General features: G+C 37.1%; 1 protein-coding gene across 1 annotated transcript in view; it reads right to left on the bottom strand.

Moving 5' to 3' along the window:
* Window positions 1-437: 437 nt before the first annotated feature.
* Window positions 438-21,846, bottom strand: part of LOC121321813 (dickkopf-related protein 2-like) — a 31,012-nt gene continuing 9,603 nt past the window's right edge. Inside the window, exons 2-4 of the mRNA XM_041261034.1 lie at window positions 5,068-5,218; window positions 3,986-4,132; window positions 438-2,423 (exon numbers count right to left, since the gene is read on the bottom strand). Coding sequence (XP_041116968.1) covers window positions 2,173-2,423; window positions 3,986-4,132; window positions 5,068-5,218 — 549 coding nt within the window. The 3' untranslated portion in view covers window positions 438-2,172. The remainder of the gene's footprint in view (window positions 2,424-3,985; window positions 4,133-5,067; window positions 5,219-21,846) is intronic.

Genomic DNA, 21,846 nt, shown 5'->3' with positions numbered 1-21,846 from the left:
GTCAATTCTACTCTAGCATCGCGCCACCTCCCTCAGTGTGGGCAGGGATTTTGAAAATAAACACAGTTCTTTGATCAGTGAAAAGTATTTTTTCATTAAAATCATATGTAACAGAATGTCATCACTTAACATAGTTAAAAAAATTGTATTTATATGTTGTTGTTTTTTTTTTCACAAGGGAATTCCTATTCAACCATAGTTACAGTTATGCCTCTCATTATTTACAGTTTTAATTCGTTGAACTACCTGTTGGTTCAGGTGCGGTGTCTACCTAAATGTGATTGACAGATTAATTTGCCAATCAAAACTAAACTTTTGATTGCAGTTTAATTTATGTATACTTGTTAGAATCCCCGGTAAAGTGTAGACTCCTGGTTGAAAAATGAATGTGTTATTGTTGAAATGTAAAAAGTAGCAACACTTTTGGTCAACAATTCTACACTTTTATTATGTATAAAAGATACTTCCTTTGCCTACTCACTGTGTTGCTGTCAATGTTTATAAATATCTTCATTATAAGCTTATTACAACATGTAACACAACAGTAAAAGTAACAACAGGCATACAAAATACAAACACTTTTATTCATACATAAAAGAAGCAAATACACAACAATAAAAACAACTAAATATTAACAGCTCTAAATAGCCAACTGCTGATTACACCAAAAGCATCAGCAACAGTGTTTCAAGTTTCTATATACAGATTACAACACTAACAGCATGAATCCCACATAAGAACCAATAGCAACAAATTCCTGTAAACCATACTGAGGAAATATGTCCATCACATATAATTCGTAATGTGCTTTAATATGTTTTTGTGTTTGTTTTAGCATGATTACATTTAGCTCTGATGTAGTTATTATCTGAGGAAAGTTATGTACGCAGCAAAAGACTTAAGGTCATTATTATCTAATGTATTTATGCCATTTTAAAAGTTTCTGTCAGTACTGCTTGTACTTTAGATGCTAACCACAAAGAACATATTCTTAAACACAAAATACCTCTCCTTCATAAGATAAAACACAAGTGCAAAACTGTACACGATATAATCTTGATCCATAAATACATTGGCAATAGTGGACATTTTATTTACATTAAAAAGTGTATTGCTTTCAGTTTTATAATCAAGAAAGTCATGAACTATAGAATAAGAAAGAAAATGAAATACTGTTAATGATATAAAGTCATGAACCCCAGAATCTTTGTATTTTACCATAGAATACAAAACAATGCCTTTTGAAAGCAATCTTTAATTCTAAAGAATGAATAATGCCAGAGAGATCCTTCCAAAAACATTTACATTTAAAAGGGGAGTGATCGTTAGCCACAAATTGTTAAAGTAGGTTAAAACCATGAGTTAAATTACAAACTGCATACCTGAGCATGAAAATACAGTCTAATAGAAAAATATAGTATGGGAACCATGTGCACATGAAGAAAATACATTTTAAAAGAGGTCCACAGCACTAAAGTATGCTATCTGTAATGAAACCGATCTGATATAGAATTTATATTCCAAACAACAAGCTTTTGATTGACTGAAAACAGAAATGAGAAATCAGCAGATTAGCTCAGCTATTAATACTATGGTTGGAATATAATGACATTTGCAGTTATTGATCTTAAGCAAAAAATTATCACAATAATCACAATTATCTAAATCATGTTTTAACTCCCATTAATTGCTAGTTAGTAGCTCTTTCTTTTTTTCAAAATAAAGGCAAACCGCTACTTTCACCTACGAAAGAGGGGAGACTGAATTAAAGTACCAGTCAGTTTTCCTTGCCCATTTTAATTAAGTCTGAAATGTCTTGATTATGTAATAACATTTTGTGTCTCTGTTGCAAAGCAGAATCTTGTCAACACAAGTAAAAAAAAACAAGCTACAGCTTGGATTCAGACAGATAAATAGCCTCATTGCAGATCATTTGGCAAGAAAAACTGTTTCTGTGGCTTCAAAATGGCACCAATATGAGATAACATTATTTACATTTCAGAAGCCACAAGGTGGATTGTCTATCGACCAACACTTCTGCAATCCAACACCCATCATTCGTGCATTTCAGGAACATTATATGGCGCGCAGACAGCCACAGGAAAACCCATCCATGTCTCATTATTTTAAATACTTAAATTTCACAGTTATGAAAGCGTGAGCTATCCTCCTTTATATCTTCTGACAAACATGGAGTCTGGATTTTGAAGAGGAAGTGGCATCCTTCCAGATTTTACAAGAAAGTCCTCTTGCACAGTCGCAGCGCTGGAAGATCTCCAGGCCGTGAGAACCCTTTTTCCGCTGTTTTGTGCACACCTCCCCCTGGTGAAGGACTGGCTTACAGATTTTGGTCCAGAAATGGCGGGCACAGCAGAAGCCTTCCACACAGTCAGAAGAACGGAGACAGGAATCGCCTTCGTGACCTTCAGGGGGCAAAAAAAAACAAACAACAAAAATGTGTTAAAATATTGCATCTATAAGTCAAGATATGTATAATCAATTAAGACTGGAACAGCTGGTGTTGAAGAAAAAGGAGGTAAAAGTTCAGTCCATGTGCTTTGTAGGGAGGTGAACTTAGTTCTTGTTATCTTCTTCAGCAGAAAAACAGTGACCATACTTTACCTTGCATAAGTAATAAGTTCTGAGAGACTTATGTTTTCTAGAATGCAAGTGGAGCTCTCATGTTGCTTTATTCATTTTATAAGTTCTTCTTGGAAAAGAGTGTACACTCTAGTCATGCGGAAATATCAGATTTCTATATCTGTGTATCTGTTTCATATCTAAATGTAATCAGCAATAGAAACCCATAATAAACTCATGCCAAACTCACTCTTTTTTTCTCTCTCTCTTTGTGATGGCTACATGGGTTGGTATGCTGTGTTTTTATTTGTTATCTCACTTTTAACAATCTCATATGTTCCTGCTTTCATTGCGTTCCAAGAAGAATATCTCTCTTATCTGTTGCGGAAGTCTTGACAGCAGCTTTGCATTGTTTGGTCACTGCAAATGAGCTTGTATGTGTATTCTTCAGAATACAGATCATAACTCATTTCCACCACAATGAATTGAGGAAATTGACAAGTTTGGGGTAATGTTTGGATAATCCTGACATTTCTGTCTGGCAATTATCTGTGCTTTAATATCAATATTATTAAACTCATGTGACCGTTGAAATATCTGATTAGACAGTGCTAGCATGATTGATCTGATAACTTTGTGCATTGCCTACAGAAACTCACTGCTGGATTCTTAGCACATGAATGTCTGAGTGATGTTTGCTTAGTCAGGTTTTAGCAAATTATAATTCAGTTAAGCGGAACGTACTATTCCTGTCAGACGGTTTATATTATTCCTTCAAACGTTATAATTAGTAAGGAAAATATTTATTGAAGAACTTAATCAGTCTTGCTAATTTTTTTCTGTGGAATTAAACTGAATTTTTGCTTCCTGTGCCAGAAGATTGTCTCATGCTCAGGAGGCCCAGGATATTTTAACAAAATGATGTTTGTTTAGACTGACTAAGTGTGCAGTATGACTGTTACTAAACCATTAAAATTATCCGTCTGTGTGTGTGTGTGTGTGTGTGTGTGTGTGTGTGTGTGTGTGTGTGTGTGTGTGTGTGTGTGTGTGTATATATAAATCCCAACGGGTGTGCAGTTTATGGCTACAATAGAAAATACCATTTGCTGGTGGATTCTTTAAACGGGTGCTGCAGTCTGAATTGGTTTTGTCTGCACCCCATGCAGTGATCTCTGCTAGAGGGGTGCTGACATAACTGTAACATGATGGTTGACGGATGAGGGTTGGCGTCAGTTGTAAAATATGCTGTTAATAACAGTGACTAACTGGAGATAATGATTCAGCTTTGGTAATTTCCAAGAAGGTCAAGTGAAGAAAAAAACTTGGAAAGTAAAATGATTATGAGCTAATCAAGTACTCATGTATAATACAAACTAATGTCCTTTAAAATGTCTGAGACACCAACCTTTTACATTCGGTAGTTTGGACTGTGTTTTCCCAAGGTTCTGCCATCCCAAGTCACTGGTAGACAGCTGTCTATTGTTCTTGTCGTGCCCTTCAATCGCTGGGATATGTCCATTAAGAATGCTCTCAGATACAGCAATACAGATACCTAAAGAGAAAGTATGAACAAATAGGTCATGTCCTAGAATATTACATCTTAACAAACGTCAAACTCATGTGTCCATAAACTTGAGTCTCTATAGTTCTAAGGCTAGCCTATGAATCATTTTGATCCCCTTTCGTTTGTTGGATTTGTGTAAGCATTAATTTTTTTTACTGTCATTTTGCCTACCTTGTTTGTGGAAAACCTTCAGATAATAGCATTGCTTAAGGGAATCCTTTGCAGCTTTAGAACTACAAGTTCAATTTGGTTTACAAATTATATTTCCATGTATCCAAATGTTTATAAGGACTCGCCAATATTTGTTTTTTCAGCTTCTTACAGGCTGACTTTGATTAGCTATTTGGACAGACTGATGGAAGTGCAGGAAGACAGACCAGGAACATCATCAGTGTGAGTGGTGGATTGAAACAGCTGGAACTCCTCAGTTAACGATACATATGGAAACACTGCAAACAAATGCTTAAACTTCTAAATGTGAGCAAGGATATAACTAGTAAAGCATATTGCTGCCATTTGTGGAAAATTTTTGAATTGGTGTTATACCTAATAAATATACTTTTCCATAATAGCAATGTTGAGCCAGTTTTATACAATAGTAAAATAAAAATAATGACTGCAGATGTGGTTGCAATAATATACTCCCCATATTAATCAAAGTATGTTCCCAATTTAAAACAAAAGGATGGGGTATTTAGCATGCATCAATATATTGGTCTTGGATAAAGAAAAAAATGTGCTTTTTTCATAGGAACAGTTATATATTCCAAAAACTGTCTAACTTATGTTAAAGGTCTTGTGAATGAAACTCTTTCTGTACATCAATATACCAAACATGCTACATCATTTAAAGTATAATATCCATTCAGAAAAACAAATAATTTTCAGAAACACAGAACTAATGTATTTGAAGGAGTAAATACCATTGCTGCAGCGGTTTCCAGGGCAGCACATGCCGTCTCTATGGCAACGCTTCTTCTTCCTTCTGCAAGCCAGGCATCTGGAAGGACCTTGGTTAGGACTATGGCAATAGCCCCCAACACTACATTCCTTATCACTGTTGCAAGGATGAACCTTGATATAAAAAAGAGAGAAAGAGAAAGTTAAAGCCACACTGTACAGAAATAAAAAGGAAAGTGCCAGCGATACTGTGCTGCCTGCCTTACCCAGAGGGAAGAGTATCAGGTTTTTTTAACGGCGCTTGCTTGTAAAGATTGGCTCCTCTCATTGAACTTGCTTACATTATTGAGTGTCTCTGAAAGCTAGCTTTGTCTGCATTCATTTTCACACAGATATCTTCTTCTTACCTCAGTCCCAAGCATATCCACACTGTCTCCCCATTTCCCAGTAAATATTTACAAAGCTTTTCCCACTGTAACATTTAGTAGAAGGGCAAATATACACACACACACACACACACACACACACACACACACACACACACACACACACACAGTACCAGTCAAAAGTTTGAGTACACTTGCTGGAAACTGGGTTTTTTTCATAATTGACAATATTTTACGTTGTATACGTTTCTGTAAATACTTGAAAATGAAAACACATGTTACAATATACAAAACAAAACATAAGGAGTATCAAAGCAATGTTCAAGAAAATTGAAAATTGTCTTAAATCTTGGATAACTACCAAAATAACCACCCTTTGCCTTAATAACAGCCTCACTAACACGAGGCATTCGGTTAACAAGTTTCAGCAGGAAATCACCCGACATGTCTTCCCAGCTCTTCTGCAGCAATTCCCAGGGATGTAGGGCACTTGTGGGTAGCTTTGCTTTGACTCTTCTGTCCAGTTCGTCCTTCACTTTCCTTCTTCGTCAGATAGTTCTTGCACAACTTTGAGGTGTGTTTAGGGTCATTATCTTGCTGAAGAATGAAGGATTGCCCAACTACCCGTAATCCTGATGGAATGGCATGCCTCTGAAGTATGCTATGATAGCCATGCTGGTTGTGCTTGTCATAGACTTGGTAAAGATCACCAACTCTGTCACCAGCAAAGCAACCCCAGACCATAACACTGCCTCCTCCATGCCTGACAGTAGGAACCACACATGCAGAACTCATGAGCTCACCCTCTCTGCGTCTTACAAATACTCGGCGGTTGGACCCAAATATTTCAAATTATGACTAATCGGTCCATAAGACCGACTTCCACTCCTCAAACGTCCAGTTTCTGTTTTTTGGCCCAGGCAAGTCTCTTCCTCTTATTCTGCCCTCTTAACAATGGTTTCTTTGCAGCAATTCCTCCAGTTAGGCCAGCTTCACGCAATCTTCTCTGAACAGTTGATGTTGAAACATCTGTACTTCTAGTAGCATTTAGCTGAGCTTGTATTTCAATGGCAGTTAATCGCCGGTTTCGCAGACTTGTGACTCGAACTTGTTCTCTGATTCTGAGGAGACCCTTCGCCTGCCTGACCTTGTTTGGTCCTCAGGAGTGCCAGTTTCTTCAAATTATTTGATGGTCTTGACCACAGCAGTTAGAGACACTTGCAAAGTTCTTGCGATTTGTCTTAAAGATTGACCTTCATTTCTTAAAGTAATTAAGTAAAAAAGTAATTCTTAAAGTCTTTTTTCTTTGCTTAACTGAGCGTATTTTGTCATTTTCTGTTCCCTTACATTCAGGAATGACAAACTTGTGCCAATGCTACTTATGTTTATAGTAATCATGGACCCTCACCTGTTAACAATAATTGGTGACAAAAGGTTAATTAGGTAACATGCTAGTTAATTCAGAGAACATCTAACAAAGACACTTTTATACTTAGGCCAGTGTTCTAACACTGTGTTATGCACATTTTAGACTTTTAACTGACTTGGGCTTCAGACTGAAATCCCCTTGCTTTGGGTGACCATTTCATTGAAATTGACAAAATTTACATTTTCATTTAAAAATTTAATTTTTGAATGCAATTGTAAATTTAAAAACTTTAAGTGAATACTAATAGTCAATATATTTCATATTGTATAGTATATTCACTTTATAATTCACAAAAATCTGGTCAAATATGTCAATTTATTAGTAATATTATCATCTATTAGTACTTTTTGGACCAAAGTTCGTCCACATGAGTTTGAAAACCTGACCCATATATTTGATAAATATATATATAGATATATATACTATATATATATATATATATTTATATAATAGATATATATATATATATTATTTTCACAAAGTGGCACAATTTGATTTATGTTAACAAGCTATATTTTTGTCTTATCCAGTAAACAGTGATTCCCTGTCTTTCATAAAACATATTTTCTTAACTGCCATATCAATACGAATTTGTGGTTTTATAACTTTGGCAGACAATTCATCTGTAGTCTTTATGATCAGTTACTTGGTTTTGAGTTTGAGCAGGCCAAACAAATCAGCTACAGTAGGAAGGGTCCAGTATCAGAACCAGAGCCTGGAAATTATGGAACACTAAAGCAAATGAGGATGTACAGGACTTCACAAAACAACTTAGCAAAGAAGACTGCCTTTAAAATTCACTCGGGTCCTTATCAAATCAAAAGAAAAATACAGTGCACTCAAGTCAATTGCCACTATTATATTTTTGTCCCAAAATATCATTACGTTATTGAGGTTTTTGCATCAACTTAAAGAGGCTCCACCTTTCAGGTGTTTGGTATTGTAGATTGAAACTGTTGATGTAGGTTCCAGAATTTGATACTAGATCTAAATTAGCATTTATTCAAATCACATGACATAATAACTGGGCGAATCACATTGTTCCAGATTAATCCACGTTGCTAAGCAGAAGCTTGATATAGGGAAAGTACTGCAATTCAGGCATATTTTACAGTATTTTGGCAGTACAAAGTCATATTTTTGCAATGGGAATGACACAATAATTTGTATGGGTCCTTAATATATTTTGGGCCCTATTTTCGAAAGGGGTTTCTTTTTCGGTGGAAACGGCTGAATCTTTCCACCTGTTAATCAGTTAAAAAATATCTGCCTATTTAATGTGATCCTCCGTTTTATCTGATGGCGGATCACATTTCATGCGTAATTTTCTGTGGTTAGACAGCGATAGACGAGTATAACAGCCAGTGCAGAGAGCGGAGCAGCGGTGTATCTTGGGTGAAACGAGGAAGGGAAAAGACAAGGCGAGCAGCAGAGTTTTGGATGAGCTGAAGCGGACGGATAACAGAGGCAGGGAGGCTGGCCAGGAGGGAGTTGCAGTAGTCGGTCAATGAGGAAGGGGTGAATTCTGCAGATGTTGCTAGGAAAGAAGCAATAGGAGCGTGCCAGAGTAGAGATGTGGTGAGAGTAGGAGAGGGAAGAGTCGAGGGTGACACCAAGGCTCTTGGTGGATGAGGAGGGAGCGAGCACAGTTGATTCAAGCGGAATAGAGATAGAGAGATCAGCGGTGAGGGAGGAAGGGGGGAAGAAAAGGAGAGTTGATTTGGAGAGGTTGAGTTTAAGACGATGTGAGTGCATCCAGGAGGAGATGGCTGAGAGGCAGGTAGAGATACAGGAGGAAATGTTGGAATCAGAGGGGGAATAATCTGGGCATTATTACCATAGAAATTATACGAGAAGCCAAGGGAGGAGATAAGGGGACCCAGGGAGCTGGTGTAGAGAGAAAACAGCAGGGGTCCCAGGACTGAGCCTTGGGGGACACCTGTCGAAAGAGAGCAAGAGGCAGAGGGTGACCCATGTGAGGACACCTGGTACGTGCGATTGGAGAGGTAGGGGGAGCACCAGGAAAGAGCAGTGCTGGAGAGTCCCTGGTCAGCAAGGGAGGACACAAGAATAGAGTGGTCGACTGTGTCAAAGGCAGCAGAGAGGTCGAGGAGAATTAGGGCATTATGGGCAGAGAATAGAGAGTGAGTGGAGTGGAGTGCTGAGCAAAAACCAGATTAAAAAACAGAAAATGTGTTGACAGGAAAGCAGAGAACTGGCGATGTATTGATTACTCAAGGGTTTTGGAGAGGAAAAGGAGACAGGAGACAGGGTGGTAGTTCTGGAAGGATGAGGGTTCAAGGGAGGTTTTTTTTTTAAGATGGGGGTAATGCAGGCCTGTTTGAAGGCAGAGGGGAAATAGCTAGAGAGCAGAGATGTTGAAAAGAGAGAAAATGAAAGGGAGTAGAGCAGGGGCAGCAGTCTGGAACAGTACTCCCTGGTGAAGATGAGGTCCAGTTGACAGCCCGCTGTGTGAGTGGGGGTGGGGGGGAGAAGGCAAAGAAATCCAGCAGAATAGTTTTAATCATGTAAACCTTTTGTGTACATCATATATTCATTTTTATGTTTCAAAATACCAAAATACAACCCCATCAAGATCAGGTCAACCCCATCGCCTTGAGAACCGTTCATTCACATTTTTAGAAAACCAAAGCCAACCTGAACATGATATACCAGAACAAGATTTTACCACCCCTTCATTTCCAAATGTGTCAAACTATACTTTGGAAACACAAAATTAAATAAATAAATAAATACATAAATAAACACATTTGTGACAGGGTACTCCATGCCCCTGTGTGTACTTTATGTTTTGTGTTAGTTTGTATTTGTATTTGTTGCATTATTGTTTAAAGGTACTGTCTTGTGTGTGAAAGTTGTTTTGTTGTTAATTATTTTACAGCATGGGTGGGTTTAAAATTCCCTATCCATGTTAAACTTGTGCAGAATGTAAATGATTGATTCATTTATTACTAATCTGGTCGGTCACTTGTGTAAAAACCTGCAGCTTCGGCCGAATGGGGTTAGTGTGTCGTGAGGCAAAAATAATCATATAGACAACAACTGCTACCCATGCTGGTTTTACACCAGCACGATCCTTGAAGCTACCTCCCAAGGGTCAGCTCCTGTCATTGCCTCTCAGGGGTCAACTCCCTGGGGGAGATGTGAGGAGACCACTTCCACCTGCAGTAGTTGCACTGCCGGAGTGCGCAGTGCTGCTGCTACTGCCGGAGTGTCCCGTGCTGATGGCAGCATTACTGAACCGGAACCGCCTGTGCTGGAGGAGCCAGCCTTACTGCTGTCAGCATTGCCACTGCCAGGATTGCCACTGGTAGCATTGTAACTGCAAGGATTGCCCCGGCTGGAGGAGCCAGCCTGGACGTTGTCAGAATTTCCGTTGACAGCATTGCCACGGGCAGCCTTTCCGCTGCCAGTACTGCCTTTGCTGGAGGAGCCAGCCTTGGTGCTGTCAGCTTTGCAATGGCAGCATTGCCACTGCCAGGATTGTCTTTGGTTCAAGTGTTTTATTTATTATTAAACATGCACAGCAGCACTTCATCCGTAGTACTTGCCTGTGTTGATCCATTTACTTCCTGGTCTGATGTCACCCACAAGCCATACAGGTCACAGCATTGCAGACATATGCTTTTAAATAAAATCATCAAACCATCCAATGTATTTACTTATATATTTCAGATGTAATAAAGTGGGCTAAGTAGTGTTTAGTCAATATTGCAACAAGCATAATATCAAAACATTCCAAAACCATAAATAGGCACTAAAAAAGGAACAGTGCTAAAACAAAATGGTACAGCAAGTAGCGCATATGCATCGAAGTACTGAATACTGTATTGTTAACTGAAGACAGTCACTGAATAGAAATGAAAGTTAACTCACTTTAAGGAATGTGTTGTATGTTTATCCACAACTTTAAACACTCAATCATAAATCCTACTTAAAACTAAAAACAACTGTTTACAATTTTATTCAAATACCATGTTTTATATTAGGTGGATGGTTTGGTCATTTTATTTAAAAGCATATGTCTGCATTTATTATCGCATTAACACCATGCTGAAGTTGGCTTCTAATGCAGCCAGCTTCTTAGTCACATCTCAGCTTCTTATTCACATTCCATTTTCTTATTTGCATCCCAGCTTCTTATTCCCTAATATGCACAAATGTAATTTTTCATTTTTCAGGGGATACATTTTTCATATTTCAGGGGATAAATTGCCTCGGGCTGCTCAACTCAAAGTTAATACAAACACAGGGGGAACCCCTCCACGTCACCCATAAGTATTTTTCTAAAGCAGAATTTGGTACAAGAACAGCAGGCAAACATGGCACACATAGCAATATTGACATCGGGTTTAGTGCAATATTTCAAAGTAGGTAGCCAGAAGTGGAAACCCTGTGCGTGGTCCACATGTAATCTTCCCTGTCTGACATGGAATTTGCTTTCCTTTGTTATCTTCTCTAATAACCCATTTTTAAGTTTTGTGCTTTCCCCATTTAATATAGCACACACAGACCTGAACAGGAAAAAGTCCATATATATATATATATATATATATATATATATATATATATAGATATATATATGATATGGTTTAAAACGAAACCCGGTCCCACCATTTGCAGGTAAATGCATATGGATGATGTACAGGGGTTCCCTTGTGTTTGTATTAACTTTGAAATGAGCAGCCTGAGGCGATTTATCCATTGAAATACCCTAATTCCAATTTTAGTTACCTTTGTTCATATTAGTGAATAAGAAGCTGGGATGTGAATAAGAAGCCAACTTCAGCATCGTCGCATTAACGTTTTTTATTTTGTTTTTTATTTTGTTTTTTTTAGTTTTGTAATTTTCTAAAGTAGCCGATAGTTTGACACATTTGGGGGTACCCTGAAGAAAATTCAAATTATTCTCACTTTGACACAAAGGGATGGTCGGATCTTCAGATCGGCTTGAGGTAAAGAGTATTGTGTGCATTGCAATGGGATTGTATTTCAGCTCGTAATACACACATGCACACACATAGCTGCTTCTAACACATGACCCATGTTGAATGCCAGGGACTCGGTCTGACTTGCTGTCACTGGTTTTTACTGGCGGATAGTCGTATTGACCGTGCTCAAGCAGGCGGAAAGCTAACTGGTGGAAGTTTACGTTCTCCGCCGCCGTGTTTTCCGCAGCTTTAGGAAATACTGAATTGGTGGAAAAAACTATGGTGCAGAAAAAAATGATCGAAATAATGCGATTCTCCAGCAGATCTCCTTTGAAAATAACCTCCAATGTGTCTTTAACAAAGTAACATAGTTTGAAACTAGAAACTATGCCATAGTTTCCATACAGTAGTACTGTACATACACAGCAGCTTTTTAAAGAAATGAAAAGTCTGGCATGTGGCAGATTATCACTCTCAGGATCACATGCCTAAACTTTATTAAAAACAACTCAATGCCTCAGTTAATAATTATATTGAGACAAAAACATTCCCACACTCAAACCAGCAGTGATATTCTAAATTAGGAGACCACTATAGAACACAATAAATGCTTACTGGTCTCCCAAGTACTTGTTTTGGAGTATTTTTCTATGAAAATTTAAAAAAATCAGAAGTCAGTTACACCTTTTTTCCAGAAAATGTGCCTTTCTTCTCTGAAATGCACACCCCTAAATGTTCCCTGGAGAGTTAAACAATGGAGAAGTGAGGCTTCCCAGCACAACACTTAGGTTTATGGTCACAGTCAGTTATGAGCAACCTTGCATTGGTATTGTAGTAATTGAATTAAGGGGTAATTACTTAAACCAATCCCTGGATTTACTGCTGGTTATGTCACCCACTGCTTTATTTGGGCGCCTGTGGTATTTTATGAGTTGTGTCACAGTATGGAAGCAATTATAACAAGATAGAATGAGGCCATTGCTTCATAATATAATGACTGATAACTGGGTTAAGCCTTACTTATCATTATGTATTCGTAGCAGTTGTAGTAGAATTGTTATGTCTGACATGTTAAACAATTCAGTACATTTATTACAACTGGACCAAAGGGCCAATACCCTATCCACAATACATTTTAAAAACAATCTGGGTGTGGTATAAGTAACAAAGGATTTAAAACCTATTTCCTAGTAATACATACTATCAGCATTTTTCGCTGGTGCCACTTTTGTTCTTCAATTTGAGGTATGCAGACTTTCTTAAGTACCACCCTGCTACAGCTTCACTCTGGTTGACCCTGAGTGGCACTCTGGAAGTAATACAATACCAGGAACAGGAGTTTTTGATTTCTAAAAATACACAAAACCTAATATCCCTATTTAAAGAATACTACTATGACTACTACTATTACAATGACAAAATATTTCTTGACCACCAGTTCCAACCAGAAGGGTGTACTGGATATTTTTCTGCTTCCTTAAAACCAAAAGCTACCAGTTGATGATTTTCATTTATAAAAATCGCTCTGCTCAACTTCACTTTTCATGACCCAATATGTATGACTTCCCATGTTTGTTTCTCTACAGTTCTTTGGTTGCACAAATGTGATATGCATGTATTGTAAACAACAGATCGGGCTCCGCCAAAAGGCACCATAAAATGTGCTAAGCTTGAACGTAAATGATCAAAACACAGAGAGTAGTATTCTTCTTAATTGAATGATTATTATGTATGTGAATCCCAGTAGCGCATATCTATTCCTTAGATCATTTTATTCAAATGATACTTGAGGCAAGAGATGGCACTTAGTATCCTGCTTAGATGTACATCTGCAACTGTATTAATACAGCCTACAGTACTTTGCACCTGACAACAAAAGATTTCTCTTTGTTGTTCAAATGTATTTGAACAACAGTTTATTTGAACAGTTTATAAAGTTTTAATATTTAACATGATCAGTAATTAATAGTATTTTGAATCCATATAAAGAGTAATGGGTCCAAATACCGTGATGCCATTTAAACAATTAAATTGAGGTAAAGAAGGGACCTTTAAAGATTTGTTTCTTGTTTCACCACCATTTACAGGAGATACCTTGAATAGACAACATACACACATTTTATTTGCAATATAATATCTAAGTATATATAGTATATATAGAATATATATATAAAATATGATATGGATTAAAGCATACTTTATAATATTTTGTAACATGTCTTATTTCACCCAATAGAATCTATCGTAGTTTGTTCCTTTATGGAACAACCAATAAAACATAGTTATTTGTAGGATCCTCTGAAATCTGGTATTTTGTAACAAAACTAGAAATAAATCTGTTTGTTCCTTGTATTAAACGTCCAGATGCCTTTATATATTATATTGCCTCTATATTTGTAGCAATTCAAGTTTTGTATTTTTTGTTCTTGTTTTCCTCCCATAATCATTAAATAGTGCAAATTTTGCTTTGTAGCCAAAGATTAGAAACCCTATTGATGAAATGTTGCAAAAATCACACTGGAAATAATTGAAAGTGTTCCTTGAGAAAACACAGAACAGCACTGTTGTCAATTTTATACTCCCAATAATTATGTATAGCACAATACACATTTTAATTTTTTTAAAAACTGTGATTCAGTATACCAGGCAGTGACACTGGAACTATTTTTAAAGTAGGGGTGCCGAAAGCCATTGAACAAAACTGTAACACCTTTATATAATGGAAGCCATGCAAAGCCAAGAGTTCAAAGCAAAGCCTAGTTCCAGCGCCCTTGTTACCAGGTAAAGAGTGTTATGTATAGAACTAAAACACATGAAATACTTCCTGAAGAGTGCATCAATTAAAAACTATGTAGCACTCCTCTTATATTCCATTTCAAAATACTTTACTCTTGTGCCAAGTCTGCTAGGTACTTTATATGACAAAGCAGTTGCCTAAACTTCCAGCGTAACGAATATATTCCAACTTTTTCACTGCAACCTTATAGTAAAAGACAGACATCTGTAAAGTAGATATACATTACAGACAAAACCGAGGAAGCCACAATGCCCTGTATACAAGTAACACAAAAGTGTTCAGAGGAGTAATGTTCCCCTTTTAAAATGGTCTGTTATCTCAAACGACACACCGAAAACCCTTACAGCCTTGTGTGATCCCTATCTGTGATTTTTGGCTTTGAGTCTTGGATTGATTACATCACAACCAAGGAGACACTTACCACAACTGAGGCTCCACGGTTACACAAGATACCCTTTGAAAGCCAATGACACAAAACCGTATCACAAATGATAAGTGCAATTTATCTTGTCATGTTTTAAAAAAACGCCATATTCACAGCCTGTGGAGGGTGAAGATTTGTTAAGCCCCGCGACCGTATCTCACTCTGTCGCTCTCCACACGGTCTGATGCCTTAACTTTGGCCTCTTTTTTCTCCCTTCTCCCCTATTTAGTCTGTTAATACAGTTATTGCTCATCCTCACGGGGCTCAGGCATGTGAGCGTCTGTCGACATCCTGGATAGACGATGAGGGATACAGATGTTACACAATGTGATAAAATGACAGACAAAAGGACTTGATTTGTGTTTGATGCTACGACTGTATAAAGGCAGTCTATTTTTTAAAGAGCTGTACACATTATTTTTATTATCTGTTCTCTATAACCCATTTTTTATAGTTTTAGATTAACACTGTTTATATAAGCTGGCAAGAAGTTATGCAGCAGTCAAAATGTTTTTTTTTTTTTTTTTTTTTTTTTTTTTTAATTTAATTATGCATACTGCCTAGTTTAACCTGTAATGAAAAAAAAAAGTTATTTTTATAAGCAATGTTAAATGAATTGGTTCCACTTTCTTCATTATTTCTCCACTGAATTAAACAAAGCCATTTGTTAAAATACCCTTTAAAAACATTGATGTAAGCACTTGTGGCATTTATACAGTATTTGATACCCATTCATAGAAGTAACAAACAAACTCATTGGTGCTGTAAGAGGTTTACCTTGGTAATGTAGCCACATGCATAAACTCTTTCAACAATGGTTTTCAAGGCTTTGAAATAAAACTACAGTAACCCTTATAAAAGTTTATCAAGGTACAGCCACATTAAATTAGCAGTTTCCATGCCAAGATATCACTATGCTTTGTTACACTTTTCTAAGCTTTTACAAGATTTACATTTTCTGCAACCCAATTATACACAATTATGCATGAACCACTTATCATGCCATTTCATAAATCAATATTTAAACTAAGATATACTTCTATTCAAAGAGATGCCTGATTGAGTAGCCAGCAATGCGTGCCTCCTCAGCTGAGTGCCACATGCATATCTAACTGGCACTAAACTTACACTCTCCTTTGCATATTAGTTTTGATCTTAAAGGTACACAACCCAACTAAAGGTTTCATAACAGTGCTGAATTAATGTTTATTCAATTACATACTTTTTTTTGTTTTTGTTTTGTTTAGTTTTTTAATGTTGTACTGTACATTTGTTATAGGAGAAGGTTGCCTTGCTAATAAGACCCAAAACTATGTAACTCCATTCACCAAGATATGTTTTACGTAGACTCAGTTATGTTACTGAAGTATTGTACTGTATTGTATTGATTTTTTTTCTTCTATGCCTGAGAGGTATTAGGAACATAGTTCAATCACAGAATAGGACACAGAATACTGCTACTACTGACTGCAGACCTGACGATGTTCCTCTAAAAGGGCTATCAGATGTTGTGCAGGAACCCGCCACACTCCTTGCTTTATATCTCTCACACACAGTCTCTGTTCTCTTATGTCAGTTTTATAGATCTACATGCCCTCTGAACACTAAAGGAATACATCGTTAGACACAAGACACTTCTTTAGTATCATTTAACCACACTGAAGCCCTTCAGGTCCTGGCAACAGTTAAAAAAAAAAATCCCATTACATTGGAGGTTCAGTTTTCCTACACTGTTTTCCTCTGTTTAAACTGAGTTGCCCATGTCATCTTCACTTTCCACATTGCCACACTCAAGTGCCAGTAAGTGTAACTTATAGTTTTATCTTTAACACATACATTTTTGTCATCTCCCTTAATATACGATACAAGAGAAGTACACAAACACAATTGTCCGTTTGATGAAAACAATAAAATATGTGAAATACATGTAAATGTTAGTTGTAAACCAGCATATATACATGGAATGAAACAATGTAAAATAAGGATGCAACAGCATACAACTAAATCAAATAAACTACATCAGTCAAAATGAGCAGCAGCTATACAGCTTAGACCCTGGCTAGTTTAAATGTGCTACTGTAACTTACTAAATCTTGAATGCAGATTTCTTGAATCACTTACCCAAGCTAATGTGAGTAGTCTCCCTGGGGTAAAGTAGAAGCCGCAAGTGTCCCAGCAGCTGACCTTAAAGAACAACTTGCTACGAGTGTGTATGTTAAGAGTTATCTCAACTGATTGTATCCTTGTTTAGATTCACATTGTGTCTTTTTCTGTTTCACATCCTGATGACTTTTTAAATGGTCCTCAATTGCACTCACAGAAACATATACATCGACTTACATTTGGTGTAAACATTTACCAAATCCCCAGCACTACCACTAGTGGAAGTAAGAAATATATCTGTAAGAAATACCACAACAAACATAGAATTTCTTACATCCACTAGGTGCAGATTCTCAACATTTATTTCCTGTGCTACTTGAAAAAGGACTTCTCTTGAGTCTCCTTTAGTTGTGAGGTTCAGGTAGGATCTGTTACTTGTAACTCAGGAAGTAAACTTAGAATTTTGTGGCTGGTAAAATTGGCTTTCCTTAAGTCAAAAGGAAAATAATTACTGAAAAAAACAAAAAGAAGCACAGCCAGAACCCTGTGGAACTTGTGATATTTTAGTTGCGGCAATGACAGGTAAAAACATATTTTGAAAATGCTTTGGGCATTTAAAATGAACTTTTGTACACTTGATTTCACCTTTTGTGATTTGAGAAGTGAACAAAAGTGTATTTCTTATGTCAACCCCTCAAAAGCCCTGCCCTAACTGATTACCTGAGGAGTGTGTTTCTAATTTTAGCTTTTAATAAAATAATAAAAAATAAAATAATAATAAAGAACATAAATGGGATAATGTGTGGACTCGATGCCGATAATATATAAATTATATATATATATATATATATATATATATATATATATATATATATATATATATATATAATATATATAGAGATGTATATCAAGAGGACAAGTACATAAATAAACGTTTATCTCCATGTCGTGCATGCACTTTGATTTCCATCTATGTTGTTATTAGATTTGAACAGTTCATAGGTTATCTCTTTCCATCAAAACTACAAGAGTTCATGTTGGCCAATACCATGGTAAAGTCACATTTCAAACGGTATACAAAATAATAAAACCTCTTAAAATATATATTTTTTACTTTCTAGAAAAGCCTGAAAATGTATACAAACAGAAAAAAAGGGGATTAAAAAATGCTGAAAAAACAGCAGCCCTACTTATATTGTAACACAGAATACATTTTGTCTTGTGTGCTGCCTCTTGTGAAACAAAACAAAAAATACTTAAAAAGAAAGAAAAAGAACAATAGCTCCTACTAAGTGATGTTCAACATTAAGCAAAAATAATAAGAAAATATATCTCAATAACAGTAAAACCATACAATCAACAATAAAGAGCTATGTCCATATTTATTTTAATAATGTACTGCTCTAAGATACTGTTAATCAAATTGAATTGAAAGTAACTTCACTAATTTGTTTTGAAAGCTTAAATAGAGCTACTTTACTTGGGGAGTTACAGAACTAGATGGCATAAGGCCCTGCTGTAAATGTTGCTTGAGGCTCCAGCTTCTGAAGTGACAGAATTGCTATCAGGCTACAAAACAATAGCTACTAGTAGATTTAACAACAAAATTATACTGTCAGGCTGTCGACCAAGCAGAATTATTTCCAACCAATTCTGACAACCCTTTTTGGTGGGCTTTGATGAGCAGCTGCGCTACACCAGTGACGTTTTTGCAGAATAACCCAGCTCAAGGAAGAACTTCATGCTATGGCAACAATGGACTTAATAAAAAACAGATGACAGCGTCCCGGAAAGAGACAGGCACTGCCACAGACACACATGTCACTCCTGAGGCCATCTTGAAGGCAAGGAGAACACTATCCAGATGAGCTTGACTAGGGAGTGCGCTTCTTATGGATGCAGAAACTGTAAACTCACAAGAAGAAGATCACAGGAACCAAGGCTCAGCAAACAACTGACATGTGAAAAGGGCTAAGGATATGGTAGCAAAATGATTTAGCCATGGGGTTAATTTATTTCTCACTACAAACAGGTGGTTTAATGCAGCTACAGCCTACATGAGGACAATAAAAGAATAATACAGTTTTGAAAATGAAAAATAATTATTGAATAATAATAATCAGTATAACAAATGTATCATGTGGAATTTTTGTTTTGCTCCAAAATGTTGATGACATTCAAAACCTGGTCCAGGTTCTGGTACTAGCTGAGGGGTGCATGTTTGCCTACTAGTAAACCAAGTAAGTACACAATTGGACATAATTATGGGATACTAGTTTAGTTTATTCACTTTAATTTAATTTATTTACTTTGTGCCCACGGGGCCAGCACAAGTACATCTTAATAGTGCATCACTAATATAAAGAGAGACCTAAGTAGGCCATACTCGGTAATAAGCAATATTACAATTACTATACATCTAAAGAAATATCAATAAAAGTACACATATGTACACACTTTACAAGGCAAGAGCCTGGCCTGCGCAAAGGGGCTACTAGAATAAAGACTAAGTGCGTGTGACTCGCTGAGGTGAGACCAAACCAATCGACCTCCAAGGCCGGGAAGTGAGGAACTTCCCCTAAGGGGAAACTAAGAAAGGATAGAGGCCAAAGTAAGGTCTCCCTGGCTTTCTGAGAGGTTTAATTGAGAGAAGTCAGACTTGGCTACCGCTCAGAGGCAGTATGGAGTGCATCACAATCTATGCAGTATGAACAAAAGCACTGGAAAAGAGAATAAAGAAATAAAAACATAAAGAGCGTCTGGGGTCGTCGTCGTCCCCCCCCCCCCGCTGTAAGAGCCTCCTTCGATAAGTTGAGTCAATGACTAGCTCGAAAGCAGGGAGCAAGCTTTGGTCTCTGAAGGGGGAGACTGGCACAGGTGCAAATGAATAGATTTAAGCAGGAGAATGGAAAACTAAATGTAGTTTTTTGGCCAGGGGTCCCCTCTGAACCTTCCTCTCGGACAGCGAGACTACATTGTGGCCTCTAAGACTGGGAAGTGAGCTTCACTTGTCCCCAAAGGGAACCGTTGCAGAGGTGACGCAGCAAAGTGGAGGAGGAAGGGAGGATAGAGGAAACTTAAAAGCAAGACAAGAATTAGGAAGCTGGCTACCATTTAAATAGGGTGACTGACAGGTAATTAAAGGGTGACACAGGTATTTTAGTGGGATGACACAAGGAAGGAGCCCCAGCCCCAGCCCCAGCCCCCCAAAATACACAAAGGTTCTACATACATACAAATACTGTACATGTAACTATATTTTAAAAAGTTCACCTCAGACACAGATGACTCTGAACAGCAGTTTTAAAACCAGAGGCTTGACAACAACACAATAGAGTCTATTCCATAACCCCAAGACTGTGCCAAATTAAGAATAACGACACAACTGGAGGTGATAAGGACTGATGGTCAGAGCAGCTCTGTGGAGACCTCTCAGCCCAGGTCTTTTACGAGAACAGACTGACATAGAGGTAGAACACAGATAATGCAAAACCTTACAGAAGTGAACAAGAATAAAATAGGACCTTCCTCCATTTAATGGTTTAACCCTTCCACTCCAGTGAACATTCTACCTGTTTGAGGTCTGACTGACATAACGTGACTTTCAGCTTGTGTATCAGGACAAATATCCAGCGAAAGTTTACCGTAATATACCTTTCTAAACAGCTGAGAATCTGAAGATTATTAAGAGAATGACTTTGTTCACTCTATAATGGAACATACCCTACGACTACCGAGTTTGAATGTAAAAAAATAAGTTTTAAGATGTATTCAAAAATTCATTTTTCTTTAGAAATGTCTCCACATGTGTAATTTAGTTGTACTGTAAATAAAACCATCCCTGATTGGTTTTTGGAGCCTTTGGAGTTATCAGTCATTTTGTAGGCAATGAATGGTTGTTTAAAAAGGCTTAAAATGGGTGTCTAACACCACCATTACTACATAAAACAGGACTGATATCAAGTTGAAAAGCTAATGAGTTCTGTATTTATAATTGTTTTATATAACGTAATGTCACCTGCAAACATAATAATATTGGTACATTTAAAAAATGTATAGTTGCCAAATCATTAGCATACAAATTAAACAACAAAGGGTTCAAAACAAACCTTTGAGGAACACTAGATATCACTGGTAACTTAGGGGAAAGTTGTCCCTGGACAGCAACATTTTGCCAACACCCCATTTTAAGGTAAGAAGAAAAAAAGTCCACAATGCCTTCACCAAAACCGTATTTAGAAAGTTTTAAAAGGGCATTATTAAATGTGATTTCATTAAAATCTGGTTAAAGGAAAGGTAATTTTCACAAGAACTATACAATCCTCTCCAGAATCTTAGAGACAATAGGTAAAAAGGAAATTGGCCTATAATTAGAAACCAATCTTGAACTGCCTCCTTTGTGGCTTGGAGGGACCCATGAGTGTTTCCATTGCAGAGGAACCACTCCCTGAATTAGGGACAGGTTGAACAGCAAAGAAAGATGTGGAGCAATGGTTTGAGCAGTGCATCTAAGCCTTGTAGCAGGGATGCCATTTGGGTCAGTAGATGAGTGACGCTTAAGTTTAAGTAATATGTCCACAACCTGAACTGGGGAGCAGTGTATATCCTCTAATAAAGATTTTGACAAGGGTGTATCAGAATCAAACAGAGTATCGATTGGATTAAAACAAGAAGCAAAATGCGTATTGAAAAGATCGGCTATGTCAGCTGG

Source organism: Polyodon spathula, chromosome 1, assembly GCF_017654505.1.
Source record: "Polyodon spathula isolate WHYD16114869_AA chromosome 1, ASM1765450v1, whole genome shotgun sequence".
NCBI classification, from domain to species: domain Eukaryota; kingdom Metazoa; phylum Chordata; class Actinopteri; order Acipenseriformes; family Polyodontidae; genus Polyodon; species Polyodon spathula.
Note: the sequence above shows the minus strand (reverse complement) of the source record. Positions and strands in the feature narration are given on the sequence as shown.